General features: G+C 41.7%; 1 protein-coding gene across 4 annotated transcripts in view; it reads right to left on the bottom strand.

The window, feature by feature from the left end:
* Positions 1–9,945: 9,945 nt before the first annotated feature.
* Positions 9,946–23,795, bottom strand: part of LNPEP (leucyl and cystinyl aminopeptidase) — a 98,806-nt gene continuing 84,956 nt past the window's right edge. For all 4 annotated transcript variants that reach the window (XM_077289551.1, XM_077289559.1, XM_077289574.1 and 1 more), the window contains exons 13-18: positions 23,264–23,420; positions 21,956–22,134; positions 19,805–19,966; positions 15,588–15,728; positions 12,948–13,029; positions 9,946–10,981 (exon numbers count right to left, since the gene is read on the bottom strand). In XM_077289551.1, the coding sequence (XP_077145666.1) occupies positions 10,853–10,981; positions 12,948–13,029; positions 15,588–15,728; positions 19,805–19,966; positions 21,956–22,134; positions 23,264–23,420 (850 nt within the window). In that variant the 3' untranslated portion in view covers positions 9,946–10,852. The remainder of the gene's footprint in view (positions 10,982–12,947; positions 13,030–15,587; positions 15,729–19,804; positions 19,967–21,955; positions 22,135–23,263; positions 23,421–23,795) is intronic.

Raw genomic sequence — 23,795 nt, 5'->3', positions numbered from 1 at the left:
TAGCTCTGATCCGGAGGAGGGACGCGTAGCGTAACATTGGTCAGAGTATAATCTGATTTTTTTATAGGATTGCACTCGTCCGTTTTCCTCGCATATGAGTTTGAGCCCTAAAGTTGACTCTAAGGACTGTAATACCAAGTGCTAAAAGGTAGCTTTGTGAACGCTAGTCAGGTTTTTAGTCTAATAACTGAGCTTTTGTAATACAGTCTGCAGAGTGAATTTTGGAGTTTATATTGGTGTAGAAGCAGCATGTCGAGAGCTACAGGTACAAAAACTAAAGCAATTTCAAGTGATGATTTCACATTAGAAATGTGTTATATAGCGTTAAAACCTGTATATTCTTGTATTAAAGAATAAAGGTGCCGGTACAGATCAGATAGCCAAACTATTCGGGTAACAGGCCTGATCACCTCATTCACCTATAAGCTCAATACGATAATTGGGACGTGAGCATTTTCAGCAGCACATCATCCTATTTAAACAGATGATGTGCTGCTGTTAAAGGGAATCTGTCACCCCAAAAATCATATATGAGCTAAGCCCACCGGCATCAGGGGCTTATCTACAGCAGGGGTGTCAAACTGCATTCCTCGAGGGCCGCCAACAGGTCATGTTTTGAGGATTTCCTTAGCATTCCACAAGGTGCTGGAATCATTCTGTGCAGGTGATTAAATTATCACCTGTGCAATACAAGGAAATCCTGAAAACATGACCTGTTGGCGGCCCTTGAGGAATGCAGTTTGACACCTCTGAATTCTACAGCATTCTGTAATGCTGTAGATAAGCCCCGATGTAACCTGAAAGGTAAGAAAAACAGGTTATATTATACTCACGCAGGGGGTGGTCCCGGTTCGTTTCAGGTCCGATGGGCGTCGCGGTCCAGCGCCTCCCATCTTCATACGATGACGTCCTCTTCTTGTCTTCCTGCCGCGGATCCAGCACAGGCGTACTTTGTCTACCCTCTTGAGGGCAAGTACTGCAGTGAGCAGGCAACGGGTCTCTCTGACCTTTCCCGGCGCCTACGCACTGCAGTTCTTTGTTCTGCCCTCAACAGGGCAGACAAAGTACGCCGAAGCCACGGCAGGAAGACAAGAAGAGGACGACATCGTATGAAGATGGAGGCGCCGGACACGGACCGCGACACTCATCGGCCCGGACCGCAGCGGAACCGCCCCTGGGTGAGTATAATCTAACCTCTTTTTCTCATCTTTCAGGTTACATCGGGGGCTTATTTGCAGCATTACAGAATGCTGTAGATAAGCATTGCCGGTGGGCTTAGCTCATCTTCGATTTTTGGGGGTGACAGGTTCCCTTTAAAAAAATAATTTAAGTAAACCAAAATTTAAATTTTAAGTAAAAAAATGGAAATTTGAAAGAGTCAAAGTAGGTATATATTTTTAGAAATATTTTACTGAACAACACTAGTATTTAAAAAAAAATCTACACACCTCTGTTAACCCCTTAGTGCCAGAGCCAATTTTTACAATTCTGACCACTGTCACTTTATGAAGTTATAGCTCTGGAACGCTTCTGATTCTGAGATTGTTTTTTCGTGTTATATTGTAATTCATGTTAGTGGTAAAATTTATTCTATATAACTTGTGATTATTTATGAAAAAAAATTGAAATTTGGCAAAAACTTTGAAAATTTAGCAATTTTCAAACTTTTATTTTTTGCACACTTACAGTGGGGGAAATAAGTATTTGATCCCTTGCTGATTTTGTAAGGTTGCCCACTGACAAAGACATGAACAGTCGATAATTTTAGGGGTAGGTTAATTTTAACACTGAGAGATAGAATATCAAAAATAAAATCCAGAAAATCACATTGTATAAATTATATAAATTTATTTGCATTTTGCAGTGAGAAAAAAGTATTTGATCCCCTACCAACCATTAAGCATTCTGGCTCCTACAGACCAGTTAGATGCTCCTAATCAACATGTTACCTGCATTAAAGACAGCTGTCTTACATAATCACCTTTATAAAAGACTACTGTCCACAGACTCAATTAATCAGTCAGACTCTAACCTCTACAACATGGGCAAGACCAAAGAGCTTTATACGGGTGTCAGGCACAATATCATAGACCTGCACAAAGCTGGAATGGGTTACAAAACCATAAGTAAGACGCTGGGTGATACGGAGACAACTGTTGGTGCAATAGTAAGAAAATGAAATACAAAATGACTGTCAAATGACATCGATCTGGGGAACCAAGCAAAATCTCACCTCGTGGAGCATCCTTAATCATGAGGAAGGTGAGAGATCAGCCTAAAACTACACGGGGGAACTTGTTAATGATCTCAAGGCAGCTGGGACCACAGTCACCAAGAAAATCATTGGTAACACATTACACCGTAAAATTTTAAAATCCTGCAGTGCCCGCAAGGTCCCCCTGCTCAAAAAGGAACATGTACAGGCCTGTCTGGTTTGTCAATGAACACCTGGATGATTCTTGAGTGATTGGGAGAAGGTGTTGTCAGATGAGACAAAAATTGAGCTCTTTGGCATTAACTGAACTCGCCGTGTTTGGATGAAGAGAAATGCTGCCTATGACCCAAAGAACACCATCCTCACTGTTAAGCATGGAGGTGGAAACATTATGTTTGGGGGGTGTTTCTCTGCTAAGGGCACAGGACTACTTCACCACATCACATCAATGGTAGAATAGATGGAGCCAGGTACCGTAAAATCTTGAGTGACAACCTCCTTCCCTCTGCCAGGGGTTGTGGCTGGGTAATCCAGCAAGACAATGACCCAAAACATACAGCTAAGGCAACAAAGGAGTGGTTCAAAAGAAGCACATTAAGGTCATGGAGAGGCCTAGCCAGTCTCAAGACCTTAATCACATACTAAACCTATGGAGGAAGTTGAAGCTCCGAGTTGCCAAGCAACAGCATCAAAATGTTAATGATTCAGAGATGATCTGCAAAAAGGAGTGGATCAAAATTCCTCCTGACGTGCGCAAACCTCATCATCAACTACAAAAAAAGTCTGACTGCTGTGCTTGCAACAAGGGTTTTGCCACCAAGAATTAAATCTTGTTTGGCAGAGGGATCAAATACTTATTTCTCACTGCAAAATGCAAATAAATTTATATTATTTATAGAATGTGATTTTCTGAATTTTATTTTTGATATTCTATCTCTCAATGTTATAATTAACCTACCCTTAAAATTATAGATTGTTCATGTCTTTGTCAGTGGGAAAACTTACAAATCAGCAAGGGATCAAATACTTATTTCCCCCATTGTAAATCAGAGAGTGGTATCCCACAAAATACTTAATAAATAACATTTCACACGTCTACTTTACAGCACAATTTTGGAAACTATTTTTTTTTTAATTAGGATGTTATAATGGTTAAAATTTGACTAGCAATTTCTCATTTTTCCAAAAAAATTTACAAAACCATTTTTTTTAGGGACCACCTCACATTTGAAGTGAGTTTGGGGGGTCAATATAACAGAAAATACCCAAAAGTGACACCATTCTAAAAACTGCACCCCTCAAGGTGCACAAAACCACATTCAAGAAGTTTATTAACCCTTCAGGTGCTTCAAGAGAACTAAAGCAATGTGGAAGAAAAAAAAAAACATTTTACTTTTTCACAAAAAATTTACTTTGGAACCAATTTTTTTTCATTTTTACAAGGGTATCAGGAGAAAATGGACCACAAAATCTGTGGTGCAATTTCTCCTGAGTACGCAGATACCCCATATGTGGGGGAAAGCCACTGTGCATGGCAGGGCTCAGAAGGGAGGGAGCACCGCTTGACTTTTTGAACGCAAAATTGGCTGGAGTTAATGATGGCGCCATGTCGCGTTTGGAGACCCCCTGATGTCCAAAAACGTGGAACCGCCAATTCTAATGGGTCATTCCAGGTCAAGTGAACCAATGACTTTTTGAGATTTTGTTATTTGGTAATAGTGTGTCAGAGAATGCAAAATGTGAAGAAAAAAAATTCTAGCAATTTTTTTTTTTTTTATTGATTTTCAAAGTTTGTAAAAAGTGTGAATTTCTGTGTTGCCTGCCTTTACATTTCTCCTCATAACTCAGGCTAGAAAAAAGATAAGAGAAACAACATAAACACCATTCTACCATTCAGAACTGTACAGGCTTTCACTAGATATGTCACAACAGTATCTTTTATAATATTTTACCCATGCGAACGCAAAAGTTTAAAACGCATTTCCAAAAAAAACGTTTAATTTAAAAATGTCAAAAACTGCACATGTGCCTGCTAGGCTCCCAGCCACCTCTGTACCAAAATACAAGCTGGGATCGTGATGGGATCATATTTAAAAAAATACAACTATTACAGTGTCAGTTTGAAAATCTTGAATTCAGAGCGGTTCAGCCTGTGGTGTAGAAGTGTGGGGTCCATATTTACCAAATAATCCATGATTTTTAGATATTACTGTATTATTTTATTATGTTACAGCTTAGAAGCAGGAGAGGACAGAGGAGAAAGCTTTGTTAGGGCTCAATCTGAGAATGAGCAGGGGTAGACAGTGAATGCAGAGCAGATGACTGGCCGGCAGCTCCAGCCTCCAGAGGCCATATTCACACCAAATCTTATCACCCAGGTAACTTCTCAAATGGAGGGAGAAAAATATTCTTAACATCCAGTTCATGTATTGTGCAAACCAGGACTACGAAGAGGAGGAGAGATTGTGAAAACCTCGGTTACAGGAAGCAGAACCCATCACAGGGACTCAGCAATACCGGACTGTCATCCCATGTAGGGAAACAGAAATAAAAACAAAGACATTGAAGTCCATGAAGTGGTAGAAGGCGGCATAAGATGATTGACGCTGGTGGCTACAGTACTCGATTGTGAAAATTAATAAGTAGAAGTGACTTTTTTGCACCTTGTGGTCCAGCGCCATCCTTTGTGTATCCAAGAAAACCAGACATTTTAAAAGTGAACAAAAATCAGATATTAACTCAGGTGGAGCCGAACACCATGACAGGCCGCACATTGCTAGTGAGCGCTTATGGACAAGATGACATTTCACCCACTAGAAGGGACACAATGATAAAAGGCAGTTTAAAAACCTACTATTAATTGTTTGATTAGTTCGTATTTTATAGAGCGAGGATTTAACTACTGGACTATTCTTCTTAAACACTTTATAAATTACATGATTAGTTCCATGTATAAATAGGTGGTAAAAATATTGGTGCTTTTAATCTGGTTTTTAACATATAATTAGGATGAGACTGTATTTAGAAAATCACACTTGAGGATATGATCTCCTTTTTTTCTTTTGGTTTGTTCAATGCATTCAGGTTGAAAATGCTGAGCAAGTTGTGCTATGATGATTAAGATTAGTGATGAGCGAGTGTACTCGTTGCTCGGGTTTTCCCCAGCACGCTCGGGTTTTCCCCAGCACGCTCGGGTTTTCCCCAGCACGCTCGGGTGATCTCCGAGTATTTATGACTGCTCGGAAATTTAGTTTTCATCGCGGCAGCTGAATAATTTACAGCTACTAGCCTGCTTGATTACACGTGGGGATTCCCTAGCAACCAGGCAACCCCACATGTACTCAGCCTGGCTAGTAGCTGTAAATCATTCAGCTGCCAGGATGAAAATCTCCGAGCGGTCAAATACTGGGCAACGAGTACACTCGCTCATCACTAGTTAAGATGTATTTATTCTGGCACTTCGGTATTTGTTTTTTTGTGTTTCTTTATTGTTGCATATAAATGTTGAATTCAATAAGTTGCAATTTGAAAAGAAAAAGGGAAGAAACTCACACAAACATAAAATCAGATGATTCAAGGCTTAAAAAAAAAATAAAATGTGATAGGTCCCAAGCTGAATCCCTGTACAAATATAAACAAGAACACAAGTAACACAGGTTACAACAACAACAAATTTAAAACATACTTTTTTTCACAATTGCGCATCAAAATTTGGAATTTCTCCAAAACAAAATATAAAGAAACATAGTCTTGTGACATATCAAATGAAAGCCGGTACCGTTCTGAGAAAAATGATGCCTCTCCCACCTCTATCTTAATTCTAGCCCGAGATATGATAAAAAATGTAAAGCCATACCAGGCCAAAATTTGCACTTTTTCAAAACTTTAGAAGTCTGTAAAAAATTAACTAATGAAGAAAAAAAATTCAAAACTTTTAATTTGTAATTAACTAAAGTTGTACTTCATAAAAAATAAAAAAAATCTAAAGAAGTCAGGTAAAAAAATGTTCATATTTGGATCACTTGATATGGAATGACCCCAACTCCAATCCTAACCACAACTCACCCCTAACCCCAACCATAACCTTAAACACAACACATCCCTAATCCTAACCCTAACCATAACCCCAAAACGTCCCTAACCCTAGTCCCAACCCTAACCCCAACACATCCCTAACCCTAATCCCAACCCTAACCCCAACATATCCCTAACCCTAATCCCAACCACAACCCTAACAAACAACACACCCCTAACCGTAATCCCAACCCTAACCCGGGTCCAACTCTAACCCCAATAGAAAAAAGGAAATATACTTTTTATTTTATTATTTTTCCCTAACAAAGTGGTGATGAAGGAGGTTTCATTTACTATTTTTTTTATTTTGATCACTGTGATAGGGTCTATCACAGTGATCAACATGAACCTATTGTTGCCGGGTGCAGGCCGGCAGATCTCTGTGGGCGCATTGCGCATGCCCTCGCCATTTTATTCCCAGAAGATGCCGGCGGCCCGGGGGACTTCATGGGGGGATGCAGGGACACCGGAGGTACCAGGGGGGATCAGGGGATCCCATTTCTCTCCTCTTATGTGCTATCACATCAGAGGAGAGAGAAATTAAATGGGAAATCAGACTTTTTTTTGCAGTTGCCATTATTCCGTTAAAGGTGATCGCAACACTGGGGTTGGTAAAAACCGACCCGAATCATATTCTCTGTGAAAAATTCTGACTCTGGGGGGTGCTATACACTTATTTCTCCGCACCATTAAAAAGCGCTGCTGAGGCATAAGTACCCTTAACTGCCGCCATTAAAAGGTGTATCCGCGGTTGTTAAGGGGTTAAAGCCAGGTGTTTGGCCTGAAACAAACAAAAAAAAACCTCACACCAAGAAGAATAATTTCAAAACTTTTTCCACTTTTAATATCACCCAAAATCTGTACAAATCCACTGAGAAACAAACTGCAACTGTGCCCCTGACCGTGCATTGACTGACAGCCAGCCGCAATGCAGTGCCAGTCAAGACCAAGGATGCAGTTACAGCCACTGCTCTGTATTCTCAGAGCGGTGACTGAACCGGCACAGACGCTGACCTCGTGACTTAAAGCGGAACTCTAATGGGGGAAATAAAGTTAATTTTCTCCCCACAGCGTTTGGCTAAGTTCAGGCTCCAAACAGGGTAATAATGCCATTAACCCCATTTCTGCAGGTTAATAGCATTTTTTTTGGTGACAGAGCTCCCTCTAAGAGATACAAAAATTTCTAGCAAATGCTGGTTTGGTGCTACATGTGACAACAATCTCCCGTATTCTTCATATGTCTGGCCTGTGGGGTAGAATGGTAAGATGAAATGCTTTTCTTTCTTAGAAAGATCCAAGCCCAGCTATATTTTGCCAAACTCTACATCAAATCTGCCAAAAGCATGTGGGAAAATGTGTTAGTGAGACCAAGATTGAACTTTTAGACCATAATTCCAAAAGGTATGTTTGATGCAAAACCAATGCTGCGCATCACCAAAAGAACACCATACCCACAGTAAAACATGGTTGAGGCTTTTTGGCTGTTTTTTTTGGCAGCTGAAACTGGTGCTGTAACCACAGTGGAGGGAACTACAAACATTTCCAAATACTTCAATTTTGAAAGAACACCTAAAGACCTGTGATAAAAAACTGAAACGGATTTCAACTTTCAGCACAAAAATGATCCTAAGCATACCTCCAAATCAACAAAAGAATGACTTTGCCAGAAGACCAAAGTTTTGGAATGGTCCAGCCAGCAATCAGACCTGAATCCAATTGAAAATCTGTTCGTTGATCTGAAGAGATGCCCACACAATCTGACAGATTTGGAGCACTACTGCAAGAGTGGGAGAAAATTGCTAATTGTCATAATTTCAAACGGTACTTCAACAAAATATTAACCCCTTCCCGACATGCGCTGTACTAGTACTGCTCTGCGGGAACTGCATTTCCGCAAACAGCAGTACTAGTATGGTGGCACGATCATGCGGTCTCACGGTGAGCGTCGCGGCGTGTGCGGGTGTCAGCTGTATGTGACAGCTGACACCCCGCAGCAATGCCCACAATCGGTGCTAGCGCTGATCATGGGCATTTAACCCCTCTGATGCCGCTGTCAGTATTGACAGCGGTATAGAGAACAACCACGCAGGGAGGGGGCTCCCTGTGCGCTCCCAGCAGAACGTGATGCGATCGCGTAGTTGCGGTGGTCTCCATGGAGACCCCCGGCTCCAAGATCACCACGGGGTCCTTTTGTCAGCGCCTGCTCTCAGGCAAGCCTCCTACACTGCATGTCAGATCGCTGACCTGACACTGTGCTATGCAAAGTGTAAGATCAGCGTTCTGACATGATATAGTGATGTCCCAACCTGGGACAATGTTATAAAAATTTTTTAAAAAAATAGAATGTGTAAAAATATATATATATTTTTTTTTTTTTTAAATCCCCAAAGAAAAATAAATAAATATTTTTTAAATAAATCCATTTATGTAAATAAAAAAAACAAACAATAAAATATCCATATATCCACTCATTAAGTTATATCTCTTTTGGGTCCAGCATTTGGGCCGTTTCCACCTCATGCCTAAGGCATGATATACACCACTCTGCACTAAAGTCACCTTATACAGGTATTTAGATTTATTGTTCTACTTCCTGTCATGCATGCTTTTCTGACGTAGAATATACTATGCCTACTCAATTGGGATTCACTACTTTATTTGTATCTTTATTTTTCTATCCCTTGTCCTTTATCTGTTTGCATTATGAATGCCATGTGTTATTGCTGTAGGGGATTCGTCTCCTCTCTGTTCCTGTTCATCCCCTCCTTTATGACTTCTATTTTCACTTGAGGATCTACGAGTAATCCTTTTCTTCTTTTCTCGGGTTTACATACATGACTACTATATACGAGTTTTTGGTCACTGATTTCATGATTTTTCTGTGATAGTTAGTTACATGGATATATACAGCCGCTTGATATATTGTATTATTGGCTGCTTTATGGATCAAGCTTATTTGACGATGTTAATCATAAGTTGTTAATTTTTTTAATGTTCATAGACTTCCTTGACAAAGGCTAATATTGCCGAAACGTTGGATGAAATGATGTCTGTTATCCTATGATGTCGGCTGTTCATGAATAAATCCATAATTATTTGAAAATTGAACTTATTGTTGACCGATTGAGTGCCAAAGGTTACCATTTATACAAAGTACAATATGTCACGAGAAAACAATCTCGGAATCACCAGGATCCGTTGAAGCGTTTCAGAGTTATGACCTCATAAAGTGACCGTGGTCAGAATTGAAAAAAATGGCCTGGTCAGGAAGTATAAACCAGGCTTCGGGGTGAAGGGGTTAAAGGTTGTGCATACCGATGCTCGCACCGGTCAGACTCCTAAGTACAAACATTCATGGTACCATTTGGTGCAAAATTGTATGAAAGCCCCTATTAGTGTAAAATACTGGGTGTCATTTTCACACACTGTCAGGTGTTTTTACTTTCAGAGAACAGATGATTATGAGGGTACAATATTAGTTTTACCATTTTTGATTTCAGGTTTTATCTATATAAAGTAAAAACGTGCGAATTGTCCTAGTAGCAATAGGCGTTACAACCCAAATCTGGTGGCAATATTTTTTTTTTTCCACATATTTTCATTAATACCGCAAATCGATTACCTACAGTGAACACAAAGACGACGACTCTTCCATCTTGCCATTTGAAAGCTCATTTAATAATAAACAGATTTATTGAGATTTTCCTAGATTCGATTAACCCTTCACTGACCTGGTTACATAATTGCAGCACTTCTTCCAACGTAAGTGAAATCATACAATTAGCTGTGGGCTTATTTAATTAGCATTTACAGTGGGTCATGTCGAGGGAGTGCAAATATCAAAAAACACAAGCCTGGTATAAAACATTGTGCATCTCAGCAGACAGTCCGGAAACAGTCATATCTATTGCCTACTACAAAGTCTGAGAATTTCAGCATTCTCTATTATGTTACATTATTTTAACCTGCAAACGTTAATGATTACTCTGTATAAAAAGGAGCAGTGATACGCCATGTACAGCATTGCAGTCTTACTTTTTTTTCACAAGCTAAATGGAAAACCTGAGGGGTAAAGGCAGCGAGACGCTAACAAATTCTTATCAATTGTCAAACAAAAGTCTGTCCAGTGTTAAAACGTAACAAACGATAACAGAAGATCCTGTCTTAGAAGTAGAAATCCCGCGCTCCATGGATGTATTTATTATGTACATAGTTACAAATCCACATTCTCACACAATTTGTGCTGTTGACACACGCATACAATTTCCAAGCCAAATTTTTGCCAACAGATTAAGCACAGTGGTCATAGAAATTGCTTCACCTTGGATGTCTCTCTCGGCCCAGTGCCATAAAGGGTAATAACATTGTGATCGTCACAACCCTATAATAAATACAGTCTTTCTCCATATGACCAGTCACTTATACAAACGGATTTTTATTTTATTTTTGCCCTGAGCGGTCAACCCTCCAAAAGTTCACACGGCACTGCAGGATGCCTGTCATGCGATCTGTGCTTTAAAGGCCTGAAAGTGTGGTCACCCGACACAAATTTTGCAGGGTGATCTACAGCCAGGTAAGGTTGTCACGGTTTTTGTTAATCCACTGGACGTTGAGCTTTATGGTTTCGATGGCCTCTTTCACGCACCACATCTCTCGGCTTTTGCCTTCAGTAGAATTGAAGAAATTTATTACCTGTATTTAAAGAAAAACAGAATGAACGCATGAAAAGTCCAGCGAAAGTGTAAGCAAGTCACATACGGGAAATTCTCAAAAACTCACACTGCCAACTTTCTACATGTACGACTTCACTTATTTTACCAACAGTGTTTTATGGGTTAGTATTAACAATAGTAGTTTTGGTGGTCTATAGTAAAAGGAATTCATATCCATAGTAGACTAAGATGGTTTGTTAGGGACAGAAAACATTTTTCATTTAACTCAATTGGGGAAATGTTTCTATTTTATAACAATAAAGGGTTATAAATGTTGGTACTTCCCTTATTTGTGCTAAAAGTTACAAGTCTAAAAAGTCGTGGGGGGAGTAGCAGGGGTATGATAGGATGTGGCGTGGCCAACAATGACCTAACATATGAAAAGGGGTTGACCAGTGAAAACAAGTCATTACTAGTGATGAGCGAGTGTACTCGGTGCTCGGGTTTTCCTGAGCACGCTCGGGTGACCTCCGAGTATTTATAACCGCTAGGAGATTTAGTTTTCATTGCGGCAGTTGAATGATTTACAGCTAGTAGCCAGCCTGAGTACATGTGGGGGTTGCCTGGTTGCTAGGGAATCCCCACATGTAATCAAGCAGGCTAGTAACTGTAAATCATTCAGCTGCCGCAATGAAAACTAAATCTCCGAGCAGTCATAAATACTCGGAGGTCACCCGAGCAATGAGTACACTCGCTCATCACTAGTTATTACCCATCCATAGGGACCCACACTGATCGGCAGAATGAGAAACTTTCATCCATGTTAGAATGGAACGGGAGTGTGTACGGTCGACTTGTGATCCATTCATTCCATATGGGGCTATCTTGTTTTTTTGGGCAGCCCTGTAGAGAATGAGAGGAGCACCGATTGGGCGTCCAACATGCCACATCATTACCTAACATGGAGAAAACTCCCTGTTCCAATAATCGGTGCAGATCGCATCGACCAGCAAGTTGATAAAGGAGTTGTCCAGTGAAAACAAGTTAAGTTTTAAATCGCTCTGGTGATCTTTGGTATCTTGGAGTAAGAAACGCCATTAGGTAATCTCCCCCAAAGTCTTTTAGTGATATACTCAGAGGCAGGTTTCCTACTAAAAGGAAAGCAACTTAAGTTTTCTATTAGTTGATATGTTAAAACAACATTCTAGAAACATCTGGCAGAGTATAAAAAAAACAGAAATCTCACACAGAGACACAAGTTAGATTACAGACTTGCAATGGATGAAGAGATTGTCAAAAGTAGTAACTTCTCCAAAATAAAAGTAGTTATCGCTACAGAAATACCATAGAGTTCTGAGTGTTGCATCTTAACATGACGTTATTGAATGCAGGGAAAGCACAAGTGTAATATATAGAACATATTTACCCAAGAACCGTAAGGATGACAGCACACCGACATTACACTTGTGGTCGTCTCTATAATATTATTATTTTTGTTAAGATATATACAGGGGAATAATATATGCATCATTGAATTGTGCACACTAGCCCAATTTAGTATCCATCTAATATGTATTATTTAGCTCTCATCCTTGTGCTCATAATCTGATACCTTTACCCACGGATGTCCGTTTGTATTTATTGTATTATCTTGATTCTTTTTAATATGTATGATCTATTAATGATAAACTTTATGCAAAATTACTATATTTCAATTCTTGATGGTGTGACATATTTGTAAGAGTCACAAAAAACAAATAAATAAATATATTTTAAGTATTCTCCATTTGATGGCTGCCCAAACATTATGTTTTTTCTTTTCTTTTTCATTTTTTTGAGATACAATCCATGGTCCACAGGGAATGAGAATGTTCTTGTAGCCCCCGCTATGCCCCCCCTACTAAACTTATCTGAACCCGACAGCCATAGAAGGACACACAACCGAGACCACATTAACATATAAGATGAATATTTAGACACATGTATTTATAAGGTAAGTAACTAACCTCATTTAAGTAAACCTCTGTTCCAAAGTGAGCAGTGGTCTTGGTCACAATGGACTGTATGGGGAACGAACCAGGAACGAATCTAAAGAAGAAAATCATTTTGTATTATTGATAAATCTGTATGTAAACCAAGGAAAACAAAGAAATAGAAACTCGTGTTTCCCCTCTTTCGATGCAGAATATATCATGCACTGGTGATGTGGGGTTATATTTGCAGCACAGAAGCCTATAAAGTAAAGTAACACTACATCCCCACATCCATGTGGCACATCTATGTCCTGCCCATTCTGTTCTCAGACAGCACATGGACTCATAGCTTCATTGATCAATACTCGCACCCTTTTTAAAAACTGATTGACAAGACTCAGAGTATATCCTATTCACCGCCTTTTTGCAGAACAGACTTTTACATTAAGGTCTATGTGGATCCAATAAAAATGGATGAAAACTAGAAGACGCACTTTTAAACTTCAGTGTTTCAACCACTTTGAACTGATCCATTGTTAATATTTAAAAAAATACGGATGTGTGAATGTAGCCAGGGTCTACCTTCACACGTCCACAAGGCACATCTATTTGCTGACTATTATTTAACTTGTAGAGCACACGGGCCTGGGCCCATGGAATTTCATGGAACTATACACAAATCCATAAAAAACATGGATCCCTGTGTGAGATCCGGGAGATTCAGAGTAGATTCTATTCTGATCAGTGTTTGCGGTTCAGAGTCAGCCATTCAAATTATAGGGAATTTGTGAAACATGGACCCAAATCGGAAGGATTATGATTGGCTTATCATTTGCATCCGTGTCCCATGGATCTGTTGGCTAGTGATAGTTAATAGTGATAAACATGTGACTTTCCAGGGGTCTTTTTATTGACTTCGACACAAAGACATTTGTTCAATTAAATAAAACGAATATGGATACAATAGAGGTATCACACCGAGGCAGTATGGGTGAGAGAAGTACAGACAATTTCTCACGGCTGTATGAATGTAACATTCTTCTACCAATTCTCTTTTCACACTATGTCCATAGAATAGATAAAGGTGTGACTAAGGCCGGGTGCACAGGTTCAACAATTGGCAGCACTTTGGACGCAGCACATGTCCGTTCCGTGCTGGTTATTGAACGCAGGTGAATCCTCTGTGTCCACTGAACCGTGCTGAATTACCGCACCCAATACATTGTACTGGTGAAATTTATCTTTCGGAGCATGTGTGTCTGCAAGATTAATAGACATGCTGCAATCTGGAAAGACGCGCCGCATGTCTGTCTCCACGGGTGATCTGTGGGAGTCTCTGGATGCATAGTGGACATGAGATTTCTTGAAATCCCACCCATTATGCTGTAACATCTGGATGATGCGGGTTGGACGCTGCGCAAGTACATAGTGTCCATCCCGCAGAGTTTAATGAATCGTGTGCACCTACCCTTAAAGTTCCTGGATCCTAATGCAATATCTGTAATTGAGCCTTCCACCTACTGGTTATAATATTAGTGTCTTATGCGATAGGGGGCTTTTGGGCTCCATAGGCACCAGGGACAGGGTGACTTATCACCTAATATTCAACAGAATTAGGTACGGTACGTTGACTAGGTGCTACTAGTAAACATTTTACGATATGGCTTATTGTAATATGTATTCTTCTCAGTAGCAAGTAATCAAAGCCATATAATTAACTGCTTTTTAGAAAGTTTATAATCATACTGCTTTTTTCAGCCCTTCTGCCTTGATCAACAGCTCCCAACAAAATGATGACCCCACACAGCTCCTACAGAGTATGATGTCCTCACATAGTCCCTCAACACCATGTCCCCCAAAAGCACCTCACACAATATGATGTCCCAAAAAATCCCCTCACATGGTACCATATACCTCCAACCCCCCAAGTAGTATGTCACCACATAGCACCCCAAAGCAGTATGATGTCCCCACATAGCACCCCAAGGCAGTATGATGTCCTAACAAAGCCCTCTCTGCAATATGATGTCCCAACAAAGCCTTCTACAGTATGATGTCTTCACAAAGTCCCTCACAGCATATCCACACAAAGCCCCTTATACAACATATCTCCACAAAACATCTACATAGTATGTTGTCCCCATACAACCCACTTTCAGTACGACGTCCCAACACCATCCCCCCACAAACACCAGTATGATGCTCCCACAGCTTTACAGAAATACTGAGGATTTAAAAATACTACTACTCCCCTAACCCAGTTTCCCCTATGCGCTGCTCCAGTCTGTGCAGTGCACTGAGGCGCCATACAGCTGGCACACTGTAATGATGTAATTTTGACTGCAGCTTTCTCATATGTATAAGCTCAATAGCAGAAGAAACAGCTGATGGCTCCCTGTGCCATCATTGTATTCACCAGAATCTGCTTCCCGAGGATGCAGATACAGATGAAACAAATGCCGTGAGGAGGCTACAGTGTGGTGAAAAACACCACTTTTCAGTCTCTGGGCTGTCCTGGTCCGTAGACGGCACAGAAACAACCAAAGGATAGCCCTTTGCCCATGTCTGTTCAAGCTGGTTGGTAGATCACTCATGCAATGTCTACATATCATGCACTGTAATCTACAGTAACTATTCGGCAACAATATTTGCAATAGACTAGTTCACACTTACTTCTGAGTAATCGCATTCCAGTTTTGCTTTACAAAATTCCAAGCCAGCAGAAACCCGGGAACATTCTTGCTGATGAGACGAATGACGATGGGAAAGTCCTGTGATTTTATACCATCTCCATGAAGACTGGCGTACATCAACCTGGTGTACAGAATAACAAACATTCAGCGATGTAAGGCAATACAATTATTCCTACAAAGTATCATAGTCCATTAATAAGTCTATTAATATACACAGGACAGTTTTTTAGCATTTCGCAATGACACATTCAGTCCCTGCTGCATCTGTACAAAGGCTGAAATACAGTGGGTAAGTTAAGTATTCAGACCCCTTTAAAAATTTCACTCTGTTTCATTGCAGCCATTTGGTAGATTCAACAAAGTTCACTTTTTCTCATTAATATACACTCTGCACCCCATATTGACTGAAAAAAACCACAGAAATTTAGTAATTTTTGCAAATTTATTAAAAAAAACATTGATTTTTGTGTACTCACAGTAAAGCCCTTTTTTCTGAGCCACTCTGAGGGACACAGGACCATGAGTGTATGCTGCTGCCACTAGGAGGCTGACACTAAGTAAATATATAAAAAATTAACTCCTCCTCTGCAGTATACACCTACCACTGGCTCCTGTCTGAACCAGTTCAGTGACAAAGCAGAAGGAGAACAAAACTATCAAATACTGGTACAACATGTCAAACCGAAGAACGAAAATAGCCATCAGGCCAATAGGGTGGGTGCTGTGTCCCCCAATGAGTGGCTTGGAGAAAAGGATTTTACGAAGAGTACACAAAAATCCATGTTTCTCCTTTGCCTCATTGGGGGACACAGGACCATGGGACGTCTTAAAGCAGTCCCTGGGTGGGGAGCCGACACAGCAGATCAAACCCCATCTACCAACTGTCTATAGATGCACTACTGCCGCCTGCAAGACTCGCCTGTCCAGGCCCGCATCTGCGGAAGCCTGCATGTGAATGTTGTAGTGCTTAGAGAACGTGTGCAGACTGGACCAAGTCGCAGCCCTGCAAACCTGCTCCGCTGACACCTGGCGCCGAATGGCCTAAGAAGCACCCACCGACCGAGTGGAGTGCACCTTAATCCCCTTTGGGATAGGCTTGCCTCTGAGACGGTAAGACTCTTGAATAGCTGAGTGGAGCCACCTGGCTATTGTGGATTTTGAAGCGGCGAGTCACTTCCTGTTACCCTCAGGAAGGATGAATAAAGTGTCTGACTTACAGAAGAATGCCATCTGTGAGACGTACCTCCTGAGAGCCCTCACCACATTCAGAGAGTGAAGAGCCCTCTCCACCTGGAGTACCGGTGCTGGGCAAAACGAAGGTATGAAAATGTCCTCATTAAGATGAAAGGAGGAAACCACCTTGGGTAATAATGAAGGAGTAGAACCATCTCAAGGAGGATCACAAGGAAATGGACAGCATGCGACTTATATATGAGTGTCTGAATACTTATGACCATGAGATACTTCAGTTTTTCTTTTGTTAGAAATTTGCCAAAATTTCTACATTTCTGTTTTTACCAGGCAAGATGGGGTGCAGATTACACATTAATGTGAAAAAATGAACTTTTTTGAATTTACCAAATGGCTGCAATGAAACAAAGAGTGAAAAATTTAAAGGGGTCTGAATACTTTCCGTACCCACTGTAAGTATTGTGTAACAATTGGAATTTAGTAAAGATGTTGTTACAGAACCATTCCAGTGATCTTCTCCACCTTAAAGTGGAAAAGGGCAACCATAGTGAGATAAGATTAAATACAAAGTAGAAAAAAAGCTATTCACCATTGGCAGTCTATAGTTTGAAGCCATTGAAGATATGAATGTTGGAACTGGATGCAATCCAATTCTCTAATATTTAGGACAAGATGACTTACAAGCTTAGCCAGGCTACACTTTAAATATCGTGTCTAAAAATGTGACAGAAGGACAAACATATCACATATATGTAGGATTTGTCCAGGACATTATGATTGACGACCCACCCTTGGGACACCAATATAAAATAAATGGGGGTCTGTAAGGCAGCAGTAGCACTGTACGCAGTGAAGAGGCAGTGACTCACAAACTTCAAACACAAAAGTCTCTTTAATGTGTTACTTCACACATAACATGCATAGCATTTCATAGTACACGACATCAAAGTTCAATACACACAGTTGCATCTCGTCTCAGTGCCCTTTTCATAGCACTACACATCATATGGCTTTTAGATTGCAGTCCCTAAACACGCCGGACCTCTCCTTGTCCAGTATCCTTGGGGCGCCGCACGCCACATTACAGTGTCCAAACACACAGCTTCACATGTTGCAGATACAACACATGGCAGTCCTCCTCTGACTAGTTCCCGTGGGTGTCATGCACCGCTGTATCACAGACTCTTTACTCACACAGCCATACACAGCCCAGGATATCCTCCGGAACGCAGCCGGGCACCATATCCACCTGTTTGCAATCGCTATACATGCCAGTTCTCTTTCGGGCACAGGACATCCACCTCCGATACACCTCCGGGGACAGGACTGTCCACATCCGACTCTTTCGGGCACAGGACATCCACATCCAGTTCACCTCCGGGCACAGGACTATCCACATCTGAGACCAGTTACCACGGACAACTTGTATCGCTGTGTACATTGCGAGTGTCAGGCTATTCAGCTGCCACAGCTGCTGGCTCCGCTGGCCTGTGCCTCCATGCACTCAGCCAGTGCTCAGCAGGCCTCTGCTCTGCACACCAGCCTGACACTGACGTTGCACCTGACACCTGATACCCCCTTACCCCTTACTGCAGGGTTTTTAACAAACAAACCCGTGGCTTTCAGCCACATGGAAAACCCGGACCGGAAATCCGTGACTGCCATGAACACCTATGGACTTCATCCGTCTCCATGCACAACCTAGGGAGAACACACAGCAACCCCTACCTGTGACACGAGTCACTGCCTCATAGGGTCAAACACCCAAAGATCATCGATTACCAGCTCAGCATCAGCCGGATGTACATAATGTTATGAGCTGGAACATCACATCCCAATTGCACCGTGTAGTGGCCACTTTGCTGCGTACTGAACGCCAGCTCCTATTCTCTTCAATAGGAGTTGATTCCTTCTGAACACAGCTGGTTGGGGTGACATTTTGGGACTTCAGAATAAGCTATTACGGTAGTTTTCCATAAAATTATGGTTTCCAGTTATGAGTTGCAATGTAATTTGAGAGAGCACTGTAGTATGATATGTCATCATCCCAAGAGTTAACAGTGAAAGCTTATCTCCTCCGATCCCTCCTATGGCAATACAAAGAGAAGTCTGCACATGAAAAGCTGGAAGAAAGCAAACCTTAGCTTAGGCCTCCGGGCCCCCATTCAGCTCCATAACAGCCTCTACAGCAGTGTTCCCCAACCTGTCCTGTGGCTTGGGAGCCACAAATATTTCATGGTCCAATGATGTCTAGCTTGTGTCCATCTGCCAACTTGGTGCATTAGGACCAGGTCTACCAACCAGGTATGAAGAGCAGGTCTCTTGATGGTGACTTGTGAGTAGCCCTGCACAGAAGAGCAGATCTGGATGTGCGTAGACTGAGGGGGGGAAAATGGTAACCTGGAGATAGGATGATGCTGTCAGTTAAAGAATGGCTTGAAGCTGGATGCAATAGTGTGGCGAGTGTGCTAGATGTGAGAACATCGAACGGGAGTGGAGTGGGAACCCCTGGATGTAAGTATATGAGCTTTACCAGTTTCATAAAGCCCTTGTCACCAAGCATCGCTTGATTTAAAAAAAAATGTGTTTTTCTCACTCAGTGAATATCTGCTGCTACTCCCAGTGTCTGTTGTCTGCAGCGCTGGCCCAGCAGCTGATGGCACAGGCCACTCACTAATTGGACGCAGCGCTGTCAACATAACTGGGAGCAATTGGGGAGACCGGGACTGGGGGATGGGGAGTAAAGCACTTTTTTTATTCAAAAACAAACTGCGCCTGGGGACAGGGATTTTCCAAAATGGGAAAATGTCCAACATTCTAACCAGCTATTCTAACAGAATGTGGTTTGTCCTTTTATCAAACGTCAGGCCTTTAAGTAAGGTGCTGCCTAATTATACTTCATTGCCACCTACACCTCCATTGATAATATACCCTCTATTGTGGACATTTTACAAAGAAAGAAAAGAAAAATCTTGTCTTTAAAAATGGCATTAGTACAATACACACCACTGGAGCTGTTTGCCATTTTCTGTGCAGGCAAGACCTTCCAGCATTTTGATTTTCTCCGCTTCAGACGGCGATGTAGAGTACATTTGGTACAGAAACCCCCATCCGTCATCTGTCTGCGCGCCAACTTTAAATACAATTTTCTTGACCGCTGTGGGGAGACTAAGGAGATAAACACAGTATTTAAAGAGTAACGTCGTATACATTTTTATTTCATCAATCAATATACACATGGAAATAAGTAACTGTGTAATATATCTTATCAGAGAGATCGGCTTCTTTCTCCTCCAGGGCTCAATCATTCTCAAGTCTCAATTCTCGGGTAAAAATCTGTATTCAGTTAAGACTGATTTTCATATTACGAAGATAGAAGATGACTGCGGCTACTGAGAACATCCTTTGTGCTCTGCCACCATCTCCTCCTTCCTCCTACACCCTCCTCTCGCTTCTCCTTATTTCTTCCGCTGGCAGCCTGTCTCTAGCTGCCAATCATAAGTGAGATTTTACCTGGTTTAATAGCTCTGATTTATCTGGTTTGATTTGCATTACATTACTAATCTCAACATCCTCCTGACCATGTCCCGGACTTCTGATTTTGTCCCTGACTGATATGACCAAGCTGGATGATCCTGCTCTCTGCTAGCTCGCCCCACCAGCAAGCAGCCACTCAGTGGATGGAACCAAGGGGTCCCAGCGTAAGTCCAGGTGCCTGTATAGGGGTTAAAGGATGAAGCCCAGGATTCCCCTAGGACTAAGGGTACCGTCACACATTGAAATTTCCATCGCTACGACGTTACGATTCGTGACGTCGCAGCGTCGTATAATCATCGCTCCAGCGTCGTAGACTGCGGTCACACGTTGCAATCACGGCGCTGGAGCGATGCCGAAGTCCCCGGGTAACCAGGGTAAACATCGGGTAACTAAGCGCAGGGCCGCGCTTAGTAACCCGATGTTTACCCTGGTTACCAGCGTTAACGTAAAAAAACAAACAGTACATACTCACCCGTCGGTGTCCTTCAGGTCCCTTGCCGTCTGCTTCCTGCTCTGAGTGCAGCCGTACAGTGAGAGCAGAGCGCAGCACCGCTGCGCTCTGCTCTCACTTTCCGGCCGGCACTCAGAGCAGGAAGCAGACGGCAAGGGACCTGAAGGACACCGACGGGTGAGTATGTACGGTTTGGTTTTTTTTACGTTTACGCTTGTAACCAGGGTAAACATCGGGTTACTAAGTGCGGCCCTGCGCTTAGTTACCCGATGTTTACCCTGGTTACAAGCGAAGACATCGCTGGATCGCTGTCACACACAACGATCCAGCGATGTCAGCGGGTGATCAAGCGACGAAAGAAAGTTCCAAACGATCTGCTACGACGTACGATTCTCAGCAGGGTGTCTGATCGAAGTAGCGTGTCAGACACAGCGATATCGTAACGATATCGCTAGAACGTCACGAATCGTAACGTCGTAGCGATGGAAATTTCAATGTGTGACGGTACCCTTACTCAGTGGAGTGGCTTGTACAAAGCCTGTCCATGGAAGCCCCATTGAGACCTGCCAACCTTCCTCTGAACTGTTACACCAGTACACAGAGAGCCTTATAACACACTTAAAATCTAAATCTAGAAATACATCATAATGTTGTGTAGGCGGGAGCTACTGTGCATGAAAATTGAAAAGGGCCACACAGCAGTTAATCAATGGGCATTTTAAGGATAGGACTGACACTGATGCTAAACTGGTGGCTTAGCCTAAGGTTAGGTCAATGTCCTTTCCCTACATTACCCAGTTTAAATCTTCTTTTAATGGGATGTATAATATTGTTAGATAGTCCCAATTACAATTCATGGCTAACCCTTCTTTTCTGGCCTGAGTTATAAACCACTAGCCTGTTGGACTATATCATGGAGTCCTCAGCTCAACTTCCTGCATGTGACTAGCAGAGAACCTCAACCCTAACTCAATTTGTGGCAAATTGTCAATTGTGCCATCCAGTTGATTCTTTCCCTGCTTATTACAGTCTTAATTAAATTAATCATTTTATAGTAGTAGAGTAAGACGATCTTGCACCTCCAAATGTGTCTGATTAGCCCATCATCTGAGCTCTGTGGACAACAATGGTGTGACATATATGCATGCACAGTAGGACAAGAACCTCACCGTGTTCCATTGGTACGCCAGGTATTGAACAGCTCAGTAGCTGTGCTAATGCAGGTAGCATCGCCAAGTGTACATGCCAAATCTAAGAGCAATGATCTCCGTTCCTGATCAGACAATGTTCCAGTATCAGTCCACTCCTGTTTTTTTATTTGCTTGCTCAAAAGATCAAACATGCGCCTCTAAAATAAAACATATAAGTCAATTAGTTCTAGCTATCTATATACAAAACATGACTGTGAAAAAGGAGAGTTAAGAAAGATTGTTAACTTAAGCTCAAATGTCCACTACACATGGTGAGACAGACATCATCTTAGTCTTTCCGGTGAGACCCAGGGTTTTCACCGTGGTTTGAAAAGCGACGAGGACCCTTCACAGTCTGCCCACCGATAATAGCCACCGTGGAACACTCAATTTATCCTGTAGGGAAATTACACATTGCTTGCCAGGGTCTACTACAGATATAATTTGATTTTTTTTTTTTTTTACCATGTTCACAATGTGGTAAAAAGAGACCTGCCATTATGATTCTCCAGGTCATTCCGAGTTTGCAGATACCAAACATGTCTTGGTTCTTTTTTATTTATTTGGTGAAAAAAATCCAAAGGTTGAAAAAAAAATAGCACCATCTTCTGAGGTCCATAGCGTCTTCATTGTTCGGAATCTGGGGCTAGGTGAGAGCTTATTTTTTGCATGCCGAGCTGATATTCTTATTGATACCATTCTGAGGTAGATATGATGTTTTGATTGCCTGTTATTGCAATGTTGCCGTAGCCCAAAAAAAAAATAAAAAAAGTTAATTCTGGTATTTTTTTTTCGTTGAGGAGGAGACCCTATCAATTTTACAATGCTGCCAAGCTGGCTACCAGGAGAGATGAACTTAATTTGTCTGGAGAGCTCCCCGATTTCAGTCAGAGGCTTGCACGTAGCTATTACAGTCCCCGTATACTGAGTGGCAGCACACCCCCGGCACTTTGATTGACAATGCACTCTGCAGCACAAATATGTGCAGAGTGAGCAGTCAATCAAAGTGACGGGACATGCTGGGAGTCGCCACTCGGTATAGTGAGCGGTGACTATAGCTGCTCCAGGCGCCTCTATGCCAACTCCCGGGAGGAATGACGTTCATTTTGTTCCTGTAGCCACATTTTCAATAAAGCAGCTGGACAGCTTTGCAATGACATTAACCTGCAGATGATCCCTATATATATGCATGTTAATAGGGACTGGACAGGTTCCCATAAAGGATTTTAAAACTATTAGTAGAGGCAAGGTAAACTTTGAATATTTAAGAAAAAAAAGAACACATACCATTAATTGCGCTGCTGGAAAATCAAATCCTTGTTTAGCTAGGAGACTCTGAATGTTGTGGATCTGATGCAGCGCCTGTCTGATGGGGGCAGTGTCCACTTCATTTTCAATGTAGGTCAGAAGGTCAAATGCCTTTGACAGCGAGACCTTTCCAACACTGGTAAAACAAAGCAACAATACAGTAAGTTGTCCAGTGGAAGAGCATACATGTTCATAGTAATCAATAGCACAAAATGACCCCCATAATACAAATATAATCACAACTGTAACATGATATACTCTCAAACAAAAAAGGCAGCACTCTGTGGCGCCATAGCATGTAGTTGGTGACTCTAGGCTAGCACCTGTTCACACTTAGTTTATGTTTGGATGTGACGGTCAGTTTTTTTAAATTTGTATTCATTAGCCTTCTGATTGAGCACTCCTCCACCTCTTAGCCACAGGTGTTTTAATCCCAGCAGGTCTATTACCCCTCCACAGAGATATAGATTTCAGTCTAAGGGTACTGTCACACAGTACTATTTTGATCGCT

Source organism: Ranitomeya variabilis, chromosome 1, assembly GCF_051348905.1.
Source record: "Ranitomeya variabilis isolate aRanVar5 chromosome 1, aRanVar5.hap1, whole genome shotgun sequence".
In the NCBI taxonomy this organism is placed as follows: domain Eukaryota; kingdom Metazoa; phylum Chordata; class Amphibia; order Anura; family Dendrobatidae; genus Ranitomeya; species Ranitomeya variabilis.
Note: the sequence above shows the minus strand (reverse complement) of the source record. Positions and strands in the feature narration are given on the sequence as shown.